Here is a 23,491-nt window from a genome sequence, read left to right as displayed (position 1 = left end):
CTAGCACCACCTGGGAAGCCCATTGCATCTTCTAATGTTCTTTAAAACAAAATATTGAAAAAAAATTAAAAAAAGATTCCCCTGGCAGTCCAGCGGGTAAGACTCTGTGAGTTCACGGCAGGGGACATAAGTTCGAACCCTGGTCAGAGAACCAGGATTTCACATGCTGCACCGTGTGGTCAAAAATTTAGGGGAAAAAAACGGCTCTTGCCCCAAATCCCCCTGAAACAGTATTCTACTGCTTGTGAGGTACTGTACTCCCCCAATCCTGGGATTGTTTTCCCTTGAATAAAGGACATCACATCTATTACTCATTAGCACTATTTTTGTCATTTGACAATATGTGTGCCACTCTGCCTCCTTGCTGTAATATTCTCCCATTCCCTTTTCCTCCTCATTCACAATTATTCATTTCCCCAGCTCCTTACATAAAGGATCTGAGTGTGTTGCTGTATATGTTTGTGCAGGCACCTGATTAACTAAGCAGTTGCTTAAGTTGGACTGGAATTTTTCAGTTTATATCTCTATGGCTATATTTCATTCTTTTATACTATAGATCTTTGTGTCATGATTTGTATATAATTGTCATAACTGGGCTTCCCTAGTGGCTCAGACGGTAAAGAATCTGTCTGCAGTGCTGGAGAGTCGGGTTCAATCCCTGGGTCGGTAAGATCCCCTGGAGAAAGAAATGGCAATCCACTCCAGTATTCTTGTCTGGAGAATTCCATGGACTGTATAGTCCATGGGGTTGCAAAGAGTTGGACACGACTGAAGCAACTTAGCCTGACTTATCCTGACATGATTTATCTTATATATTATAACATTTTTCAACCCTTTACAGCACATAGCCCAAGGTTCTTTTTTCCCTCAATTTTATTTTCCATATAGTACAAATTTACTAATCTTTCTTTGCCTCAATTTTATCATCTATAAAGTGGAAAAGGGCACCGGCTTTGGGTTCGGTAAGGAGGTTCAAGAGGGAGGGGACGTGCGTATGCCTGTGGCTGATTCATGTTGATGTATGGCAGAAACCATCACTATATTTACTGTAAAGTAATTATCCTCATTAAAAATAAAATTTAAAAAAGTGGAAAAGGGCCCATGCCTCTTAAATTTGTTGTAAGGGTTAAATGGGAAGTGAGTGAGTGCATAGTTTAGGTCAGTGACTACCACATGATAAGTGGTTAATAAGATTTTGCTATATAAAGCTGTATGTATGTTTCACAGTTAACACATTTGGATTTTGATAGTCTCAGTCACCCCCCCCAAAAAATAACTGACATTTTAAAGTGGAACAGGAAAATAGAACTATTGTTACAGTAGAAGAAGGGGAAGTACAGAAAGCAGTATCACCAGTGTCCAATACTGGACACTAGTGAGTCCATTCATTTTCACTTGTTTTCCCACTTTCTACCCTTTCACTCCGGAGGGTGATAAGAGTTAAGCAATGGGAAGATAGCAGAGTTAACCATCTTTGAAACTCTTTTTTACATTTATTTATCATTTAAGAGTTGGAGAAAGTATGATAAGAGACTATTTTGAAATAAAGCTACATTTTATAAACACAGAAATAAAGCACATTTTGTTTCTCAAAATCAAGATAAAAATTTGTTTAAATAGCCATGATAATGTCAAGAGTAGCATGTCAACAGCGAGCACAATTTTGGGTTTTCCTGCTCAGTGGCAGCTTCTTTGGCTAAGAAAATATTCAGATCTTTTAAAGGCATGTTTTCCTCTCTTCCACAAAGGTATCGGAATCTAGGAGAAGGATTATGTTATTCTTGGTTTAACAGGCTGCTTAGCTCATTAAGGAATACTTTGAATTTATAAAGGTTGGTAGTACTTACACATCAAAGGAAACAGAATGCTCACTTTCATGGTTTATAAATTACCTGTGGAAAACTGTGTTTCTCCTGGATGTCGTCTCCCTTTTTTTTTGATATACCAATAGTCAGGACATTTTCAACCCTGAAATTTCTGATCTCCCTCCTATCACTGAATTCGTTTTGCCTCAGGAATGTTGAACCTAGCCCTGAGCTTCAGTACATCATGCTGCCTGCCTTATTACCTTTGAGTTAACATTGTCATTAAGAAATATCGTCTCTTTAGATTAACTGGAACCCTTCAAAAAGATTTACTGTCCCTTGTATGGATTTTCTCCTTTGACGGGAAGGCAAATAAGATAAAGGCAAGAAGGAAAAGAGATTCCTACATAAAACAATACCTTAGCGTTTTTTCCCCCCTCATTTCCATTTTTCTCTGAGATGTACTTACAGTTTGTATTTCTGGAAAGCCTTTTTCATTACATGATGCATAAACTTGAAGAATGTGTAGTGATAGCCATGCTGTTTGTGGTTGGTTTGCTCTTTATGCTTATGTTTTCTTGCCCTTGGCAAGAAATAAAAAGTGATTTTGCAGTTTTTTCACTGCTCTTTTATGAGCATAAAAAAGTACTTGTTCTTAATATTTTTAACAGATCTTTTAGTAATGCAGTTGTCAAACAAAACCTTTCCTCTCTAGGTTGTTGATTTTTATGGTCCCAACCAGAAGGAGAGTAATTTCAATCACTCGACGGCATATTAGGATTGAAGCAAAAAGCATCTTAGCATGTTTTCCAGTGTGCATTTTACACAATACCGAAAGGATGTAAGCCTTGATCAATTCCTGATGTTTCCCTTGTCCACCAAAGCTTTTGCCAGAGTTCTTCAGGAGTTAAAAAAGAATCTAGGCACAGAGTCTGTCATCTGCTCTTGCCCATAGAACAGGCAGCCCAAAGCAAATGCCAAAAGTTTTATTGGGTTTTTTTCTCGATTTGTTATTGCAGCTGGTCTCATTCATTACACTACATGGCAGCTGATGGCAGACAGATAGAGTGAGGTGATTGAAACATCTAGGTTCAAATTGCAAAGTGAGAGGCTATCCGAAAGCGTTTTATGTGTTTGTGTTTGTTTCCTGAAGTTTAATGAACACAAAAGGCAGCAAGGATTGACATAAAGCAGGCTGCAGTAATGGCTATGGGAAATGCTTCCTGCACTGACTATTTTATTAGTGCCAAGTGGCAGGACCACCAGAGAGAATGCCCATCTTTCCAACAAGTTGAAATATAATTATTGGAGCACCTTCTGCTGCTATATGTTTCCTTTGTATTATATTGAATTCTGCGTGGGTCCTCATCTTTGTTGATGGGATTATGATTCATAGTCATTCACTGTTCTTCAAACTTTGCAATTCAGTGGTTAGCCCCCCACCGCAGACTAGGGGATGCCCAAAAGAGGAGGAGGATGAGTTGTCTCTATAGCATAAAGGGTCAAGAATATATCAGAGTTAGGCTATAGATGATCTAATTGCCTCTGTATATTGGGGTAGGGTTAGAAGTGACGTACAAAAACTGAAGCCCTGGGGAAAATGGACACAATGGCCACTTACCTGCACAGGTGAGGGTGGACGCCCAGTGGTTACATTCTTGATTCCAAGTGTGTGTGGCAGACCACGTGAAAATTCTCTGGGTACAATTGGAACATGTTTCCAATGATTAATTCAAATTTTACTCAAATACTTCTGTGGTAAGAAGGACTGTATTGATCATGTTGCCTATAATCCTGGAAAAGTTGGAGAAGGTGAAGACTAGGTCAACCACAAACCTATTCTTGAGGATTATTACAAAATGCACTGAGTGACTCACTATAAATAGTGATGGCGGAACAGTCCCCAGCAATGAGCAAGCAGGAGATGGAGAGCAGGGTAGCAAGCACCTAGTACTTACAAGATGGTAGGAGTGGACATTAGTAACTTTTTGTGGGCTCATCTCAAAGTGGTTATCTTTAAAAATGCTCCAGGAAAATCAAAGCAGAAACTTGGGGCACTAAACCTAAACTCATATCTTATCTAAAAATCCAGACTTCGGTTGTGAGCAGGGTTGTCATACTGTCAAATGCCTAAGGAGCAACTCAAAATAGCAGTTTTTCATCAATCAATCAACTTGCTGGTGGTAATCATGTCACGGTGTATTGTTGTTGTTCAATCGCTCATTTGTGTCTGACTCTTTGTGACCCCATGGACTGCAGCACTCCAGGCTTCCCTGTTGTTCACCACCTGGAGCTTGCTCAAACTTGCATCCATTGAGTTGGTGATGATATCCAAACATCTCGTCCCGTGTCATCTACTTCTCCTACCTTCAATCTTTCCCAGCATCAGGGTCTTCTTCTCTAGTGAGTCAGCTCTTCGCATCAGGTGGCCAAAGTATTGGAGCTTCAGCTTCAGCATCAGTTCTTCCAATGAATATTCAGGACTGATTTCCTTTAGGATTGACTGGTTGGATCTCCTTGCAGTCCAAAGGACTCTCAAGAGTCTTCTCCAACACCACAGTTCAAAAGCATCAATTCTTCGGTGCTCAGTCTTCTTTATAGTCCAACTCTCACATCCATTCATGACTACTGGAAAAACCATAGATTTGGCTAGATGGACCTTTGTCGGCAAAGACATATCTCTGCTTTTTAATATGCTGTCTAGGTTGGTCAGAGCTTTTCTTCCAAAGACCAAGCGACTTTTAATTTCATGGCTGCAGTCACCATCTGCAGTGATTTTGGAGCCGGAAAATAAAGTCTTTCACTGTTTCCATTGTTTCTACATCTATTTGCCATGGAGTGATGGTACCAGATGCCATGATGTTAGTTTTTCTTTGTTGAGTTTTAAGACAGCTTTCTCACTCTCTTTCACCTTCATGAAGAGGTTCTTTAGTTCCCTTCACTTTCTGCTGTAATGGTGGTATCATCTGCATATCTGAGGGTATTGATATTTCTCCCAGCAATCTTGATTGCAGTTTGTGCTTCATCCAGCGTGGCATGTTGCATAATGTTCTCTACATAAGTGTTAAATAAGCAGGGTGACAATATACAGCCTTGATATACTTCTTTCCCGATTTGAATGAGTCTGTTAATCCATGTCTTGTTCTAACTGTTGCTTCTTGACCTGCATACAGGTTTCTCAGGGGGCAGGTAAGGTGGTCTGGTATTCAAATCTCTTTAAGAATTTTCCACAGTTTGTTGTGAGCCACACAGTCAAAGGCTTTAGCATAGTCAATGAAGCAGATGTAGATTTTTTTTTCTGAAATATCTTGCCTTTTTTTATGATCCAAAAGATGTTGGCAATTGGATCTCTGGTTCCTCTCCCTTTTCTAAATCCACCTAGAACATCTGGGACTTCTCGGTTCACATACTGTTGAAGTCTAGCTTGGAGAATTTTGAGCATTACTTTGCTAGCCTGTGAAATGAATGCAATTGTGTGGTAGTTTGAACATTCTTTGGGACTGGAATGAAAACTGACCTTTTCCAGTCCTGTGGCCACTATTGAGTTTTCCAAATTTGCTGGCATATTGAGTGCAGCACTTTAAACAGCCTCATCTTTTAGAATTTGAAAAAGCTCAGCTGGCATTCCATCACCTCCACTAATTTTGTTCATAGTGACGCTTCCTAAGGCCCACTTGACTTCACATTCCAGGATGTCTGGCTCTAGGTGAGTGATCACACCATCATGGTTATCTGGGTCACCAGACTTTTTGGTATAATTCTTCTGTGTTTTCTTGCCACCTCTCCTTAATGTCTTCTGCTTCTTTTAAGTGAAAGTGAAGTCGCTCTGTCGTGTCTGACTTTTTGTGACCACATGGACTGCAGCCTAAAAGGCTCCTCCTTCCATGGGATTTTCCAGGCAAGAATACTGGTGTAGGTTGCCATTTACTTCTACAAGAGATCTTCCTGACTCAGGGATTGAACGCGGGTCTCCTGCATTGTAGGCAGACACTTTACCATCTGAGCCACCAGGGAAATCCCACCTCTTACCACTTCTTCTTAATAGCTTCTGTTTCTTTTAGGTGCATAAAATTTCTGTTCTTTATTGTGCCCATCTTTGTATGAAATGTTCTCTTGGTATCCCTAATTTTCTTGAGGAAATCTCTCTAGTCTTTCCCATTCTATTGTTTTCCTCTATTTCTTTGTATTGATCACTTAGGAAGGCTTTCATAGCTCTGCTATTCTTTGGAACTCTGCATTCAGATGGGCATATCTTTCCTTTTCTCATTTGCCTTTCACTTCTCTTCTTTTCTCAGCTATTTGTAAGGCCTCCTCAGACAGCAGTTTTACCTTTTTGCATTTCTTTTCTTGGGAATGGTTTTGATCACCACCTTTGTACAGTGTCATGAACCTCTGTCCATAGTTCTTCAGGCACTCTGTCTATCAGATCTCATCCCTTGAATCTATTTCACTTCCACTGTATAATCATAAGGGATTTGATTTATGTCATACCTGAATGGCCTAGTGGTTTTCTCTACTTTCTTCATTTTAAGTCTGGATTTTGCAATGAGTTCATGATCTGAGCCACAGTCAGCTCCCAGTCTTGTTTTTGCTGACTGTATACAGCTTCTCCATCTTCAGCTGCAAAGAATATAATCAATCTAATTTTGGTATTGACCATCTGGTGGTATCCATGTGTAGAATCATCTCTTGGGTTGTTGGAAGAGGGTGTTTGCTATGACCAGTGTGTTCTCTTGACAAAATTCTGTTAACCTTCGCCCCACTTCATTTTGTACTCCAAGGCCAAACTTGCCTGTTATTCCAGGTTATCTCTTGACTTACTACTTTTGCATTCCAGTTCCCTATGGTGAAAAGGACCTTTTTTTGGTGTTAGTTCTAGAAGGCTTGTAGGTCTTCCTAGAATCGTTCAACTTCAGCTTCTTTGGCGTTGGTGGTTGGACATAGGCCTTGATTAATGTGATATTGGATGGTTTGCCTTGGAAATGAACAGAAATCATTCTGTCATTTTTGAGGATGTATAAGATATCAAATATCCTCACAGTGCATAGGATATCAAATAATCACATTGTAAACCTAAGTATATTCAATTTTATATATTTATATACTATAATATATAATACAGATCATATGTTTATATGTTGTTATATATTTGTATACTTATATATATATTATAATAAATGTATTTGTATACTTATATGTATTTATATACTTACATATCTCAATAAAATCAGAAAGTAGTTTTAACTCATATTTAGTGATTTTTAACTTTAAAGTGAAAAATAATGGTGAATTATGTCAACTGTAACCTGTCTGTAATTTAAGAACTAATTTTACAGAATATTTTATTTTGATTTTCTCCTAGAAGTCATTGAACCTCTTTTGTGTTTCAATATACAAAATACTTCATTTAATCCTATATGGCAGTCATTTTTGTTTAGGTTCAGAGATCTTCAAAAACTTGTTACATATTTTTCAGGTTTCTTTCTTACATATTAATCTCTACATGAACATATGAATTTCTGTGTGCTGGTTGGATCTCTCTGATTGATCGGTATTTTCCTCAGTAAAACCAAATACACCAAGAAAGGTGAGTCATCAGAACAGAGATAGCCAAATGGGACCTGTTTGAACCATGCTTTAAGGTCTCTTATCTGTGTTTCAGGTGATTTTGCTTTTTCCTATTTTTGATATTAGGGCTCTACATATTTTTTGAAAAAAAATTAAACTAATAATTGATTAAAATTCATAATGCCTCTTATCTCCAGAAATGTAGCAAGGGGGACTGAAGCCTGCTCTTAGTAGTAGTTGCATTTACCCCTGTCTGGACTTCTAGGATATTGTTTTTGATCAAACCTTATTAATGTGCAGGCTGAGTCATTTCAGGTATGAAGATCAAAGGCTCAAAAGAATAAAGACTCAGGCAGTAGCTGCAAGTTCATTTGGAATAAATTGCTTTATATATCATTTTATTTGCACCATTTTAATCCTCAGAGTTACATTGTACAGAGCTGTCTAGTTTGCCCAAGATATTTCAAAGCTCAATATTGAGGAATGAGTTCATGAATCTGTGTTATTTTTGTTGTACCCTGAGATTGGCTATAAAGAGCTGAGTAGATTTTTTTAATCACTTATTCCTTTGTGGAAACAAGTGTCAGTTTAGACTATAGAGTAAACCCAATCCATGGCTTATGACTTGGTGGATTTGATGAAAGGTTGTGCAAATTTATCTGAAGGTTCAGCCTGGCAATAACTCATTTTCCAGGTGGTATTTAAAAGATTTAAATTACTTATAAATTATACCATGCCTATTTCTAAAAGGATTATGATACAATATGAAAATATTTCTTGAGAAGTACAGTTAAAATGCAAAAAAAAATGAGTACACACAAATACAAATTCATGTACATACGAGAACCTATTTTAAAGAAAGGAGAGAGAATCAGGTTGGAATCTGGAGTGAATGAATTATAGAAACTGAGCAAAATCGATTTAGCAGCCCAAACAAGAAGCTGGATCCACTGGATAATATTGTGTGATTTTCTGATGAAAAGAAGTAAACAATTTCAGCTACTCAAATAGCTGTTTTCTTTTTTTTTTTTTTTATTGGGCATACAAGGCACTTTATTTTTTTTTTTTAATTTACTTATTTTAGTTGGGGGCTAATTACTTTACAATATTGTAGTGGTTTTTGCCATACATTGACATGAATCAGCCATGGGTTTACATGTGTTCCCCGTCCTGAATCCCCCTCCCCCCTCCCTCCCCATCCCATCCCTCTGGGTCATCCCATTGCCCCAGCCCTGAGCGTTTGTCTCATGCATCGAACCTGGAATGGCTGTTTTCTTGACATTGAATTCTAAGAATGGTATATAAGGGGGCACTTATCTTCAGCTTCAGTTTTTAATCAATATAGCAACCCTCTTCAGATAGATTCTTCTCAAATGAATTCTCCAGAAATGCTAAATGTTGTATCAAATCAGGTTTCAGGTGAGTCATTCTGTGGAAAACATGGCAAACTTATCCAGGTGCAAATACTGCTGATGGAACATGAGCCCAGAGCTTAGAGTATCTGGAGGAAGGCATCTATAAGATCTTCTAGAACTTTCTCTCAAATTTGAGCCCTTGACTGGGCTTAGTTGGGATAGTAGACTGTAGTGACTATGTGGACTCTGTATTTGGCTTCTCACATCCTGACAGATGGGTTCCCAGAGGAAGCATCTGGACAGCAGATATTCTAAAAGACCTAGAGATTCAAGACTTAATAGGCTTGACTATTTTATGAGTCAGTCAGAAGGCACATAGAGTGGCATCTATGGTCCTCTATTGGTTGAAGGCATCCCAGGTTAGTGCAGATTCAAGGAGAGGGGAAACAGAACTCTGCTCTTGAATGAAAGAGTCTCTAATAATCTGTGGTCATGTTTAAATACTATCTTAGTCATACTGTGTTCAAAGAACTTGTTTCTGTGTGCTGTTAAATCTTGTGGTTTGTATGTGCCTCATTTGTTTCCCCATACCTTTATTTATAACGATTTTTATTTTTTGCTCTAAGTGTATCTTTTAAAAGCAGGGTATTGTTGGGATTTTTGATTTATTCAATATTAGAAACATTTTGTATATGACTGTTTCTGAGCTACAACAACACAATTAAATGATTATAGGAGGTATCATATGACCCATAAGGCTATAACTATTTAATAATTGATCATTTACAGAAAAACTTTTCTGATCCTTCTTCTAACTCAAACTCCATTGTCAAAAGTTCACCTATCCAAATAATAATCTTCATAGTTAAATTTCCTCATTTAGGACACACGTGAGATTTTTCATAGCATTTAGTTGTTTCTTTAGTCTTTCTGGCCACAGCAGTTCCTCATCCTTTGTTTGTATTTAATGACACTGAAATTTTTAAAGACTAAAAGCCACTTGTATAATCTCTTAATATAAATTTATCTGATATCACCTCATGATAGATTTAGGTTAAGCATTTTGGGCAGGATTAACACTGAAAAAATGCCATGTTCTTCTTAGTGCACCCTGTCAGTAGGTATAGTAGATGTCAATTTTTCTTTTGTTAGTGATAATCATCTTAATCACTTAGTTAAGTTGTTATTTAAGTTCTTCCAACATAAGGTCACTATTTTGCCATATTAACATATAACTTTTGGAGGAAAAGCTATATAAATATCTTGTTCTGAATGAACTATCATTATGGTTAAAAAGAGTGATTTTAAAGTCCTATATGCATATTTTAATATCTTGTAGGATAATGAAGCCCAGGCCTGTGCACACAAAGTGCAGGAGGAATGTTTAAGGTCAATACTCAGTAGAAGCCAAGACTTGCACAGAATGCTGAGCCTTATCTTCAATGCCTTTTTAAGTGTAAATAATGGATGTGATCTTGAAAACAGGGAATGTTGTGTGGTTGACAGAATCTTTATGGAGTAGGATACTACAGGAGTGCTCAGAATAAGTTCTGAATAATATTCTTTCAGAAAATGCAGTATAGAGATTCAAATGCAATACTATAATATGAAAAGGAAACTTCCATCATTTCAAAATGATTCAATACAAGGCATGACTGTCTACAGGCCAGAAAGAAAACAGACCACAACATATAGGTTTGGGTAACTGATTTGCAGTGGTGGTCCTCAGCCAAATATTTCACTTCAGTTCAGTTCAGTCGCTCAGTCGTGTCCGACTCTTTGCGACCCCATGAATTGCAGCACGCCAGGCCTCTCTGTCCATCACCAACTCCCGGAGTCTACCCAAACCCATGTCCATCGAGTCGGTGATGCCATCCAACCATCTCATCCTCTGTCGTCCCCTTCTCCTCCCGCCCCCAATCCTACCCAGCATCAGGGTCTTTTCCACTTTTCCAATGAGTCAACCCTTCGCATGAGGTGGCCAAAGTATTGGAGTTTCAGCTTCAACATCAGACCTTCCAATGAACACCCAGGATTGATCTCTTTTAGGATGGATTGATTGGATCTCCTTGCAGTCCAAGGGACTCTCAAGAGTCTTCTCCAACACCACAGTTCAAAAGCATCAATTCTTCGGTGCTCAGCTTTCTTCACCGTCCAACTCTCACATCCATACGTGACCACTGGAAAAACGATAGCCTTGACTAGACATACTTTTGTTGGCAAAGTAATGTCTCTGCTTTTAAATATTCTATCTAGGTTGGCCATAACCTTCCTTCCAATATTTCACTTACGTGACTGTTAAAAACCAGTGCATTGGGCTGAACTAAGACATGGTTTCCCTACCCTTAGTTAAAAGCAATCACTCAGGCTGCCACTGTCAAAATTACTTTTTCAGGTAGTGGGGGCTGACATACCAAGTGTATGAAACTTCTGATTTGACTCAAGATAAAGTAAAAATGAAGGTCATATCACAGTCCTCAAAGTCAGACTTTGTTCGAGAAGTAATTAGAAGAAGAGTGATTAAGGAAATAAAAAACAATATTTTCTTCCAAGTGTTATTGACTTAGGATTGATGGATGTTTTCATTCTGTCCACTCTCTGATTTGAAAAAGAGGAAGAATTGAAAGGCCAATTTGGAGTATACTCATTTTCAATTTCTGTTCAATATTGGTTTGGAATAGAGCAAATAGTGAAATGATAATGGTATGGACAAGAAGGGAAGCAAATGTTTTTCTAGATGGTACCAGGGGAATTTCCCAATACGGCAGAAAGGAAGTAGTAGGAAAGAAATCTCACAGCATGTTTTATGTGGTTGAAGTGTCAGTCTCTTGGTGTTCCCATTTAGATATTTACATAAAACATTGCAAATAGTCTTGTAAATACTGGTTTTAGGCAATGCTATGTGTCATTTTAAGAAAATTTATTTTTACAATATGTCGGGAAGGTTTAGTTTTGGAGTAGTGATAATGATAGAATAAGTTGGCATCAGTTATAGTATCCTAAAAAGACATTGAATAATCATATGGGGACATATGTATACCTGAGGCTGATTCATGTTGATTTTGGGGAGAAAAAAACAGAAGTGTGTAAAGCAATTATCCTTCAATTAAAAAATAAATAAATTTAAAAAATCATACTCATAAGGTACAAATACAAGCTCTCTAAGAAAACAAAGATTAAGTGAATGAAAAAAGTGTTGAACCTTACCATATCTTGGCATACACATATGATGATAAATGCTAACATTTGCTGAATTGTTATTCATATTCAACTGAATCCAATGTGAACATATTTATAGATCTGTACACTCAATTGTAGGTTCTTTTCTACTGACAGAAAAAAAACTGTTTTGGATGCTATTCATCACAAAAATCTTCATTTCGCTTATTTATGAAGGATATATTACCTACATAAATCTGAATCGTTGCTTTCATAATTTTCCAAGATGGAAATTTGATAGGAAGTTCATTTTAATTGGAAAAATATCTAAATTATTTTAAGACTAGAAATATCTCCTTGCTTCCAATCATTGAAAGTTTGTTTTTCAAAATTCAACAATATATTTATTTACAATATTTGTTATAGGTTACTGCAGAACAGAAATTTTTCTTAAAAGCTGGTTAAAGCCACCTAATGATATATTGTATGTATTGAAGGTATTTGAGGTAGAGGGGTTTTAGGGTCACACAGTCTGAAGTGAAGAGAAATAAACGTTTGATAACTAATTCGACTATTGCTATTTAGTGTTAAGATTTCCATGAAATATTTACTTATGATCACACTTTACAAGAAATAGTCTTCCTGTTGAAAAATAGGTTTCCAAAATGTTGTTGTTAACAGTTTATGAAGACTCAAAGGGATTTTATATTGCTATTTGTCATGATTTGTACCAGGATAACGTAATTAGCCACCACATCTTAGCCAGAATTTTCTGTGGGGCAAAGGGAAACACAGGAACTGCTCTAGAGTACTTTTTAAATTATGATGATTTGGAGGACAATACCTGCATACAGATTGCCTGAATTCCAGTTTGGCTCTGTCATCCACTGCTAGTGTGATCTGGTGTAAATATGAGAAAATGTAAAACCTCTATGCAGTTTCCTATTCAATAAGATTCTTGGAGTATTAAATAAATATATTAGAATATTTATAAAAGTACATATAGTAAGCCCTTAGGTATCACTATTACTATTAAATAAGGGCAAACTGTACATATGAGAAAATTCATAGTCCAAAAGAGTTTCATCATTAAAGTTGAAGAAAATAAGTGAACTGAAGATGCAATTCAAAAAGTTAAAAATACTAAAAGAACAAAAGGAACCATGAGAGATAAACTGTTAAATATAACAACATAAATTATTGGATTGAAAATATAGATTAAAAGTATTCCAAACATTGTCACATTGAAAAGGTGATCAAAATGGACAATTTGGTAAAATCTAATTATGAATCAGAAAAAACATAAGATATGCTGTCAGAAATTGGAAGGCAACAAAATTATTCATAATGATGGAGAAAATTGATGATGAAAAATCACTATCCTATCATTTGCCTCTGATAAAAGTAGGTTTTTGGAGGCCAAAACCACATAAAAAGACTGAGTCATGTATCTAAAATATGGTTGCTTGTATTTCTCTGAGGAGAAGGTGTTGTGAACAGCTAGCTGACACTTTGGTCAGTGAAGAAGATGACAAGAGGTGAGAGAGTAGGTAGATGGTCAGGTGCTGGGGATGTTGTTGCAGTCCTTAGAATGTGACAGTCTGATAATATTTGGAATAGAAACTTCGACTTGGCAGGTTTGACAAGTTTTTGCTTCCTAACTTATTAGGATGTATTTGTTCCATTAATTAAAAAAAAATTACTACTTTTAAAAATGCCAGCCTGGGTCAACTAGATTAAGTGAAACAAAGGAACAGATTTGGGCCAGAGATTGAGTATGACACTTCTCAAAAGTGGGTATGATGGCAGCTTTAAGGAATTCTGAAGGTTTAGATGGATCATAGAAAAAACAAGAGTGTTTTAGTTGGATCATAGAAAAAGCAAGAGACTTCCAGAAAGACATCTACTTCTGCTTTATTGACTATGTGGATCACAATAAACAGTGGAAAATTCCTCAAGAGATGGGAGTACCAGACCACCTGACCTGCCTCCTGAGAAATCTGTATGCAGGTCGAGAAGCAATAGTTAGAACTGGACATGGAAGAACAGACTGGTTCCAAATTGGGAAAGGAGTGTGTCAAGGCTGTATATTGTCACCCTGCTTATTTAACTTATATACAGAGTACATCATGTGAAATGCTCGGCTGGATGAAGCACAAGCTGGAATCAAGATTGCCATGAGAAATATCAATAACTTCAGATATGCAGATGATACCCCCCTTATAGCAGAAAGTGAAGAAGAACTAAAGAGACTCTTGATGAAAGTGAAAGAGGAGAGTTTAAACAGTGGCTTAAAACTCATCATTCAGAAAACTAAGATCATGACATCACCTCATGGCAAATAGATGGGGAAACAGTGACAGACTCTATTGTTTTGGGTTCCAAAATCACTGCAGATGGTGACTGTAGCCATGAAATTAAAAGACACTTGCTCCTTGGAAGAAAAGCTATGACCAACCTAGACAGCATATTAAAAAGCAGAGATGTGACTTTGTTGACTAAGGTCCATCTAGTCAAAGCTGTGGTTTTTCCAGTAGTCATGAATGGATGTGAGAGTTGGACCATAAAGAAAGCTGAGCACTGAAGAAGTGATACTTTTGAACTGTGGTGTTGGAGAAGACTCTTGAGAGTCCCTTGGACTGCAAGGAGATCCAACCAGTCCACCCTAAAGGAAATCAGTCCTGATTATTCATTGGAAGCACTGATGCTGAAGCTGAAACTCCAATACTTTTGCCACCTGCTGCAAAGTAGTGACTCATTGCAAAAGACGCTGATGCTGGGCAAGATTGAAGGCAGGAGGAGAAGGGGATGACAGAAGTTGGGATGATTGGATGGCATCACCAACTGGATGGACTTATGTTTGAGCAAGCTCTGGGAGTTGTTGATGGACAGGGAAGTCTGGCATGCTTCAGTCGCAAAGAGTCAAACACCACTGAGCAACTGAACTGAAAGGTTTAGGTGAAATTCAGGGGGCCTTGAAGAACCTGGTTTCCTTTTAATTGCAAAGTTATTTGACAGTAATGTCTGTAGTATAATTGTTTCCAGCACCCCAAACAGTACTTGCCACCTGATAAGGACTGAATGCATGCATGGTGAATGATGGAGGCCACTTTTATATAGCCAGATCAGTGGTTACCACCTTATCTTGATGGTAGAGATAACTTTATGACAGAAGTGTGGAAAATGTGTCTCCAGGTTTCTGTTGCCTTTTATAATAGCAAAGGTGCACTACTCAGTTCATTAAATAGGCCTGCTCTCAGCATGCACTAGTCTTTTGCCTTTGATACTTTCTGTGCACATAGGTACAGATAGAATCATCAGTAAATGAATAGAAATTGATGTACCAGACACATTCTATCAGAGAAGACTCCAGTCCCAGCAACTAGTGACAAGTGCCATCCTCCTGGAATGTTCCAGACAGTAGTAATGACATCAGTAATAGCTCTCAGATACTAATATATCTACCAATATCCACAGTAGCAGTTTCAAACTAAATGTGACGCTGAAGGACTTTTCATGCCACACAGATGTTTCCACTAATAGCACACAGGTACATGTTCGCTGAAGAATTGATGCTTTTGAACTGTGGTGTTGGAGAAGACTCTTGAGAGTCCCTTGGACTGCAAGGAGATCCAATCAATCCATCCTAAAAGAGATCAATCCTGGGTGTTCATTGGAAGGTCTGATGTTGAAGCTGAAACTCCAATACTTTGGCCACCTCATGCGAAGGGTTGACTCATTGGAAAAGTGGAAAAGACCCTGATGCTGGGTAGGATTGGGGGCGGGAGGAGAAGGGGACGACAGAGGATGAGATGGTTGGATGGCATCACCGACTCGATGGACATGGGTTTGGGTAGACTCCGGGAGTTGGTGATGGACAGAGAGGCCTGGCGTGCTGCAATTCATGGGGTCGCAAAGAGTCGGACACGACTGAGCGACTGACCTGAACTGAACTGACATGTTCATTCTTCCCTGGTGGTTCAGATGATAAAGTGTCTGCCTACAATGCAGGAGATCTGGGTTCAATCCCTGGGTCAGGAAAATCTCCTGGAGAAGGAAATGGCAACCCACTCCAGTATTCTTGCCTGAAAAATCCCATGGATGGAGGAAACTGGTAGGCTGTAGTCCATGGGATCGCAAAGAGTCGGACACAAGTGAGTTCAAGGAAATTGAAAGGAAGAATGTTTTTTTTTTTTCTTAATGACTTTCTCTATTTCTTCCCCCCAAATCAATAAAATTGATAAACCTTTGGAAAGACAGAAAAGAGAAAATTAGAGATGACAATGACGGATATCAGGGATAAAACAGGGAATATCACCACATATCCTGCAGTCATTAAATGGATAATAGGTAGATGCTGTTATTAACTAGTAAACTTGAAAAATTAGAAGAAATGAATCAATCCTTTGAAATAATCCCAAATTACCACAACCCCCACCCCAACCAGGTTATATAGGCAATATAATTAGTCCTATAACCAATAAAGATATTGAATTTGTAGTTTATGTCCTGAAAAATACCCATGCCCGCATGATTTCACTGGAAAACTCTACCAAACACTTAAAGAAGAGTAAATGTCAATTTACAATTTCCATCACAGAATCAAAGAGGATGAGCACATTTCTCATCTCATTTTATGAAGCCAGTATTACTCTGATAATAAAACTACAAAGAATACAAGAATAAAGTGGAAGGAGTCTCTCTACCCAGTATTATGGTTTACTATATAGTCACAATACTGAAGATAGCATGGTGTTTGCTGAGGGATAGACACATTTATTAATGGAACAGAATAAAGAACCCAGAAATAGAATCAAAACAATATTCTCAACTATTTTTGATAAAAAGGAAAATGGAGGAAGAGTTGCCTTTTTAAACAGATTTTCCTGGAGCAATTGGACATCTCTAATTAATTTTTTTTTTAAAGAACCTTGGCCAAAATCTTATACCTTATACAAAAACAAAGGACAAATCATGGATTAAATGTAAAACTCTATAATTTTAGAGATGTTCAGTACCTAATACCAAGTGAAAGTCCTTAGACACCAAAAGCATGATCCATAAAAGGAAAATATTCATAAACACAATTATAACTTTTACTCTGTGCAGTATGCTGTAACGATGATGAAACATAAGCTACAGACTGGGAAAAATATAAGTAACATTATCTGACAAAGGACTTGTATCTAAAATGTATAAAGTGTTAGTTGTTCAGTCATGTCCAACTCTGCAAACCCATGGATGGTGACCCTCCAGGTTCCTCTGTCCATGGAATTCTCCAGGCAAGAATACCAGAGTGGGTTGCCATTCCCTTCCCCAGGGGATCTTCCTGACCCGGATCGAACCCAGGTCTCCCACACTGCAGGCAGATTCTTTACTGTCTGAGTCAGCAGGGAAGCCAAAAATGTATAATGAACTCTTGACATTCAATATTGATAAAATTTAAAAATCCAACTAGAAAATGGACTACATCTGTGACCCATGATAAGTACATGTGGTGAGCCTGTATGATTCCTTTATTCCTGGGGTTATCATGTTATTGCTAAAAACATCATAGACAGAAATCAGACAGAGGAACTCTTAAAAAGAGTATAAAAACTGGAGAAGGAAGCGAAATGGCTTAAGAAGGAACAGGCCAACAACAACAAGGACTCACACACTAGAGAAAATTCTTTGAGAACTGGAAATCCTAGGTGTGCTATTTTGTTTGGTTGTTTTTTTTTTTTTTTTTAAATTTCAGTGCTCATTACCAAAGACATGCAGCCCTAAAGATAGTCTATCTGTTTTGAACTAAGGATACTAAAGCTTTACCAGTCAGAAAAACACAAAACCACTGAAGAGAAACGGAGGCCCTAAACAAGACTGACTAGGAGAAAATAGGCTGACTTCCAACTCTCACTGATAAGAGTGAACAACGAAAGGTATTAAGTGACTTTGAAAGGTGATTTCTCTTGGCCTTTGTTTTTACTTTCCAAGGAGCTGGATTCAGAGGATGTTGATTTGAACAAGGTCAGCCATGCTGCTAAAGAGGTTCATTATCCCCACATTTGCAATCAGATGCTCCCTCAAGACCTCCATATACTGGCCCAGGCCCCTGTAGAACTCAGCTTCAGTGCAAGGTTCAGCTATCATGAGTGGACCTACTGCCATTTCCCCCTTGTGCTGACTTAGATATTATAAACACCAAAAGTATGATGACACATAAGACTTCACAAACTTGTATAAATGGATGTAGCCAACAGAGTGATTAATTTTCAGTGGACTATTCTCTCTGCTCAAGTACAGCTAGTAGTCCAGTGCCTGAGTGAAGGGAGAGGGCAAGAACTTTTCTAGCATGTCAGCTTGAAATTATAGGCCAGGTGTTCCTTTATCATCATGTCTGTTGTATGATGGTTCTCCTTTTGCTAATTGGCCAAGAAATGGAAAAGACAGACTGTTGATGAGCTGCTGAGCATAGAGAAATATCCCTTGAAACCTCAATATGGTATGGCTGTAGAATTTCTCTTGTCTGTAAGACTTTGAGTTTCAAGATAGCCACTGGATTTTATGACTGGGAGTTTCAGGAGTTCAGTGTAACCCATCACCAACTACTGTAGGTTAAATACACTCTTAAAACTTACATGTTGTAGAGTGTGCTAGAAGGACTGGACTCCGTTGCAGTTCCCCATGGGAAAGGACCAAAGATGGATGGAGTGATAGAATAAAGAAAGGTTAATAACTCTGTCATAATGCAGACCACTGCATTTGTAGTAGAAGGAAACGCACACTATAAGCCCCTAATAGATGATCCTACATGCCAAGAATAAGACTCCTGATCCAGCATCTTGTAAGCAGGGGATGTACATGAGCATCTACATGTATTTCATGAAGAGGAAACAAAAAGCCTAAAGGGACTATAATGCCAGACTAGAGGAAGAAAATATTACTTATGGAGGCCAACAAAGAGGCTCTGTGTTGATACAGAAATTAAGACAGCATTTAACCATGGAAAAACTCACCAGAATCCAGGAGGCAACGACCACCTGGTTGGTAGGCTGGTGTAGAAAGGAGAGTGTATATATGGTTACAAGAAGTTCTAGAAATTCAGACGATAAGCTCTTTAAAAAGCCCATAAGATTACAGTAAGAAAGGTCTTGTTGCTTAAATAAGAAACAGTTTATTCTTTTATCCCCGTCCAAAAAGATTGAGATTTAAAAAAAAGCAATTGTAAAATGGCGATGTATTTCTGTGTACCTGGAAACCGGTGCTTTGTGTTCAAATTCATGAAAGTCTGATTCTACCAGTGTTAAAAAAAATAGGCTGTAGACATGAATAGAAATCTCAATGAAGGATACACAGATGGCAAACGAGTATATAAAAAGATGTTCAACACTTACCATAAGGGAAATGCAAATGAAAACTTCAGTGAGATATCACTACACATGAACCAGAGTGACTTAAAATAATTTTTTAAAAATGATAACACCGAATACTGGTGAGAATGCAGAGGAACTGCTGGCGGCATTGTAAACTGGTATAGCCACGCTGGAAAGAAGTATGGCTATTTCTTACAAAACTGAGCACTCCATTACCATATGACCCAGCAATTGCTCTTATGGCAATTTATCTCAGAGAAATAAAAAATTTAATTTCACAGAAAAACCTAGACAGGAACAATCATATCGGTTTTATTTGTAATAGTCAAAAAAGAAAAAACAACCAAAATGTTCTTCAGTGAGTGAGTGTTTTTTTTTTTAAACTGTGGTACATTCATACCATAGAATATTACTCACCAATAAAGAAAGCAAAAAAAAAAAATTTGATAACATACAACTACTTGAATGGATCTCAAGGGGTTTATCCCAAATGTAAAAAGCCAATCACAAAAGGTTATGTGTTAAATGATTTCATTTATTTAACATGATTTCATGTATGTAGCATTATTATAATGGCAAAGTTAAATAAAGAACAAATTACTGGATTCTAGGGATCATGAGGAAAGGAGGTAGTTGTGGATATGGATGAGTAGCATGACAGATCCTTGGGATAGAAACTTTCGGTATCTTGACTGTAGTGGTGATAACCACAGGAATCTACACAGGTGATAAAATTGCATAGAACTATACACACACATGTACACAAGCTCATACATGTAAAACTGGTGAAGCTGAATAAAGTAAATGGATCATAACACTTTCAATTTCCTGATTGTGATATTGTACTATAGAAATGCAAGATATTACTGTTGGGAGAAACTAGGGTAAAGGGGATAAGGTATCTCTCTCTATTTCTTAGGACTGTGCACGGCTTTACAATGATCAATTTTTTTAATAAAATTAAAGCAAGTCTGTGGCATCATTTAAACACTACTAAACTCTCAACAAAACAACAATCATAATATTAAAAAGAAATGTACTATTGATGTACCCAAGAACATTGACTCTAATTATGCTGAGTGAGAGAAGCTGGATAAAAATGAGTACATGTTGATTCCATTTGTATAAAATGCTAGAAAATGTAATCTATGGCGACAGCAAGCAAATCAGTGATTATATGACTATGGGCATGCAGAGAGGGGCAAGAGGGAACAATGATCAAAGGGGAAGGGGGGATGTCTGAGAGTGATGAGTATTTTCACACTTAAAATTGTGGTTGTGGTTTAACAAGTGTACACATATGACCAAATTCATCAAACTGTTACTTTAACCATGTGCAACATATTATATGTCAATTATACTTTAGGAAAACTCCTCTAAAAGGATCATCTCTTCAGAGAAAAAAGCAACTTTGGAAGGTATAAGGACAAAAGATTTTTGAGGGGGAGATAATGCTGTTCTCGTGTTTTCTGTAGACCATTGCCTGCGCTGAAAAGAGACAGCTCCCACTGACCTGCCCTTGGGAAGCCACTGCTCCATGCTTGTTTCCTTAGAAAGTGGGCTAATTAGTGTTGCATTTGTGGCTTCCTATCACCATTACTTTAGTCCTTAGGGATGTATCAGTAATTTTTAGTAGAGTGAGATATTTTGGCCCTTTGGAGGACCTGTAGTTGCTGACATCATAAGGTGAAATGTCACACATACTTCTAGGAGGTGGGTGGCCTGGAAGTGATTTGTCTATTTCTTGGAATGACACTGCCATCTACATTCTCTGGAGAAGGAAATGGCAACCCACTCCAGTATTCCTGCCTGGGAAATCCCGTGGACAGAGGAGCCTGGTGGGCTCTATATAGTCCAGGAGGTCACAAAGAGTCGGACACAACTAAGTGACTGTGCACACAACACACACCTCAAACCGCATACGTTCTGGTTATCTACACTCTGTCATTCCCCTCCTCCAGCCGCCTACTAGATACAAAAAGGCCGAGCCCTTCTGGGTCTTGCTTGTGGGTTGAAGTGTTAAAGAAATTTGTCTTCAGCACTCAGTCCTGAGGCATTCCTTTCCCCCACTGTCTGGTTAACTGATTCTGCCAGTCTGGCCCCCAGCCCTGCAGGACCCTTGTCCCTCCCTCCTCACACACCCGTCTCTTCCCTTCCTTCCCTGCTCCTCCTCCCCCCTCACCACCACGAGAGAACTCGGAGAAACACACAGAACTTTTCACAAGTTGATTTTTATTGAATTACCATCAGTGTACCCTGTTGCTGTAAAATTCAATGCCTACACATCTGGCCATTTCTCAGACCTCAGACTTCATGGGTATTTCTGAGGTCCCCGGTCTCACTCTGAAGTAACCTGGCTGCTCAGGTCTTTATTTCCACTGATGGGCTTCTGCACTTCCTCTTGGTTCTGCTCTGGATCATTCTGACGCAGTGTCTCATTCAACCGGCGATAATGGCCGAACTGTGTTGATTGTCTAGTTTTCTTCGGCTTTCTTATAGAGTTGGTAGTTTTTCCAGAGACTTTTTTACTCAAAACCCTTTGAAGGTTTTTTTTAACCTTTGTGGTTGTCTTCAGTACCTGGAAGGACAACAGGACAACAGAGTGAGGCCAAAAAGACATTGGTTTAGGGGGTAGAAAATGTGATATTGAGAGAAAGGGAGAGTTCATGAGAAGGAGTCAGGGCTGAGGTGCAGTGGGGGGTTGAGGGCTGAGCCAGGCAGGGCAAAGGTAAGATTCTTGGGCGAGAGGGAATCAGTGAAAAAAAGAGTAGCTTGAGTAGGGTCATCTTACCTTGCCACCACTTTCGGATTTGGGTTGACCGGAAACCTTCATCTTCCCCTGATTGGAACTTGAGGTTGGTTGGTCCGTCTCTGTATTAGGCTCTGCTGGTTTTCTGGACTCCTTGGCCATATTGAAGCCTCCCAGTGGTCTACCCCAGGCCTACTGACCACGCTATATATATGGCTCCCCAGGACAATGAAAAGGCCACACCCTTCAGTTTTGATTGGTCAGCAAGGCACTCCCCTAGCCAATGGTGGCTATGGAGGGGCTTGGACATCACAAAGCACAAATTATGACACCTCTGTGTGCAGGACAGTTTGCAGGGGAGACCAAGATGTAGCTTAGACATTTCAGCAAATCATTCCTGACACTTCAGAGGGTGGGAATGGGGGGGATGATAATGAAGCAAAGATGGCTCAGTTATTAGAGAAGGGGCTTTCTTTAACATCCCAACAGAGTCTTCCTAAGCAGAACTGCCATCCAGCCTCATATCCTTATGTTCAGTTGTGGTGGTACATATGCTAGAGAAAGAATCTTTTCCTCCGAGCTAGTCTCCAAGGCTCTGTCCTACTCAGTAGTTTGTTCTGATATTTCCCACCCTTAATTAGTAGTGAGTGTTTTGTATATTTTACCCAAAATCCCTCCAAAAGCTATATAGCGGAACTTAAATATAGTTGGAGCTATGAGTCTTACAAACTAACAAAAAGACATTTCACATGAATAAACATCTCCCTACCTAGAGCAACTGGCATTAAAGCCTGCTGATTTTGATTAAATCATTTTCTGCCAACTCTGCAACTTAAAGACAGGGATTAGAATTAACTGCCCAGTCATGAAGTTTGCTTTTATTTTTACTTTTATTCTATTCTTGGACTCTAGCCATATTATCACCATTGAGTTTTACAAGGTTTTTTTTCTTATATTTTTTCTGTTTTTCTTTCATCCTGGAGTACTCCACTCATTTTCTTCCCACCATCAGGCATCTGCTCTGTTGTATCTGAATTATGCCCTTGTGTATGTTTGTACTCCTGTGAAATATATAGCCCTGTTAAATATGTGTGTGTGTGAATGTGGTGCATTGTGCCATAGATCTTGTTCTGTTTCTTACGTTGTACTTTGAAGTTCAACTTATGCAGTTCTCTGTTTTCCTAGTTCATTGTTTCTAATACTGCATCATATTCCATTATAATGAATATCCCATGTATCACTTGTCCATTCTTTCCTCTCTTGAGGGACTCTTACGTTTACTTTCCACTCCTCTGCCACAAGCAACATTATGAGAAACATTCTCAATGATGTCCTTTTATGGATTTCTGCATATATTTTCTGGAATATACACTCAGGAATAGAGTTTCTATGTAATAGATATCCTTAGTCTGTTCAAGCTGCTACAAAAGAACACCATAGACTGGTGGCTTAAACAACATACATTTACTTCTCACAGTTCTGGAGGCTGGAAGGCAAAGA

At 38.3% G+C, this 23,491-nt stretch overlaps 1 protein-coding gene and 1 pseudogene across 1 annotated transcript; one reads left to right on the top strand and one right to left on the bottom strand.

The window, feature by feature from the left end:
* LOC145536648 (tRNA pseudouridine(38/39) synthase-like) overlaps window positions 1–18,591 on the top strand; it is a 33,293-nt pseudogene extending 14,702 nt beyond the window's left edge.
* Window positions 18,592–21,457: 2,866 nt separating this feature from the next.
* On the bottom strand, window positions 21,458–22,188 carry LOC145535950 (uncharacterized). Its single transcript, XM_081564299.1, has 2 exons — window positions 22,034–22,188; window positions 21,458–21,820 (listed from the first exon to the last, which is right to left on the bottom strand). The coding sequence occupies exons 1-2, from the start codon at window positions 22,151–22,153 to the stop codon at window positions 21,581–21,583; spliced, it is 360 nt and encodes a 119-aa protein (XP_081420425.1). The 5' UTR covers window positions 22,154–22,188; the 3' UTR covers window positions 21,458–21,580.
* Window positions 22,189–23,491: the final 1,303 nt, after the last annotated feature.

This window comes from Giraffa tippelskirchi, chromosome X (genome assembly GCF_054371585.1).
Source record: "Giraffa tippelskirchi isolate mGirTip1 chromosome X, T2T-mGirTip1v1.2.pri, whole genome shotgun sequence".
Classification (NCBI taxonomy): domain Eukaryota; kingdom Metazoa; phylum Chordata; class Mammalia; order Artiodactyla; family Giraffidae; genus Giraffa; species Giraffa tippelskirchi.
This window is presented reverse-complemented; position numbering and strand designations above follow the sequence as displayed.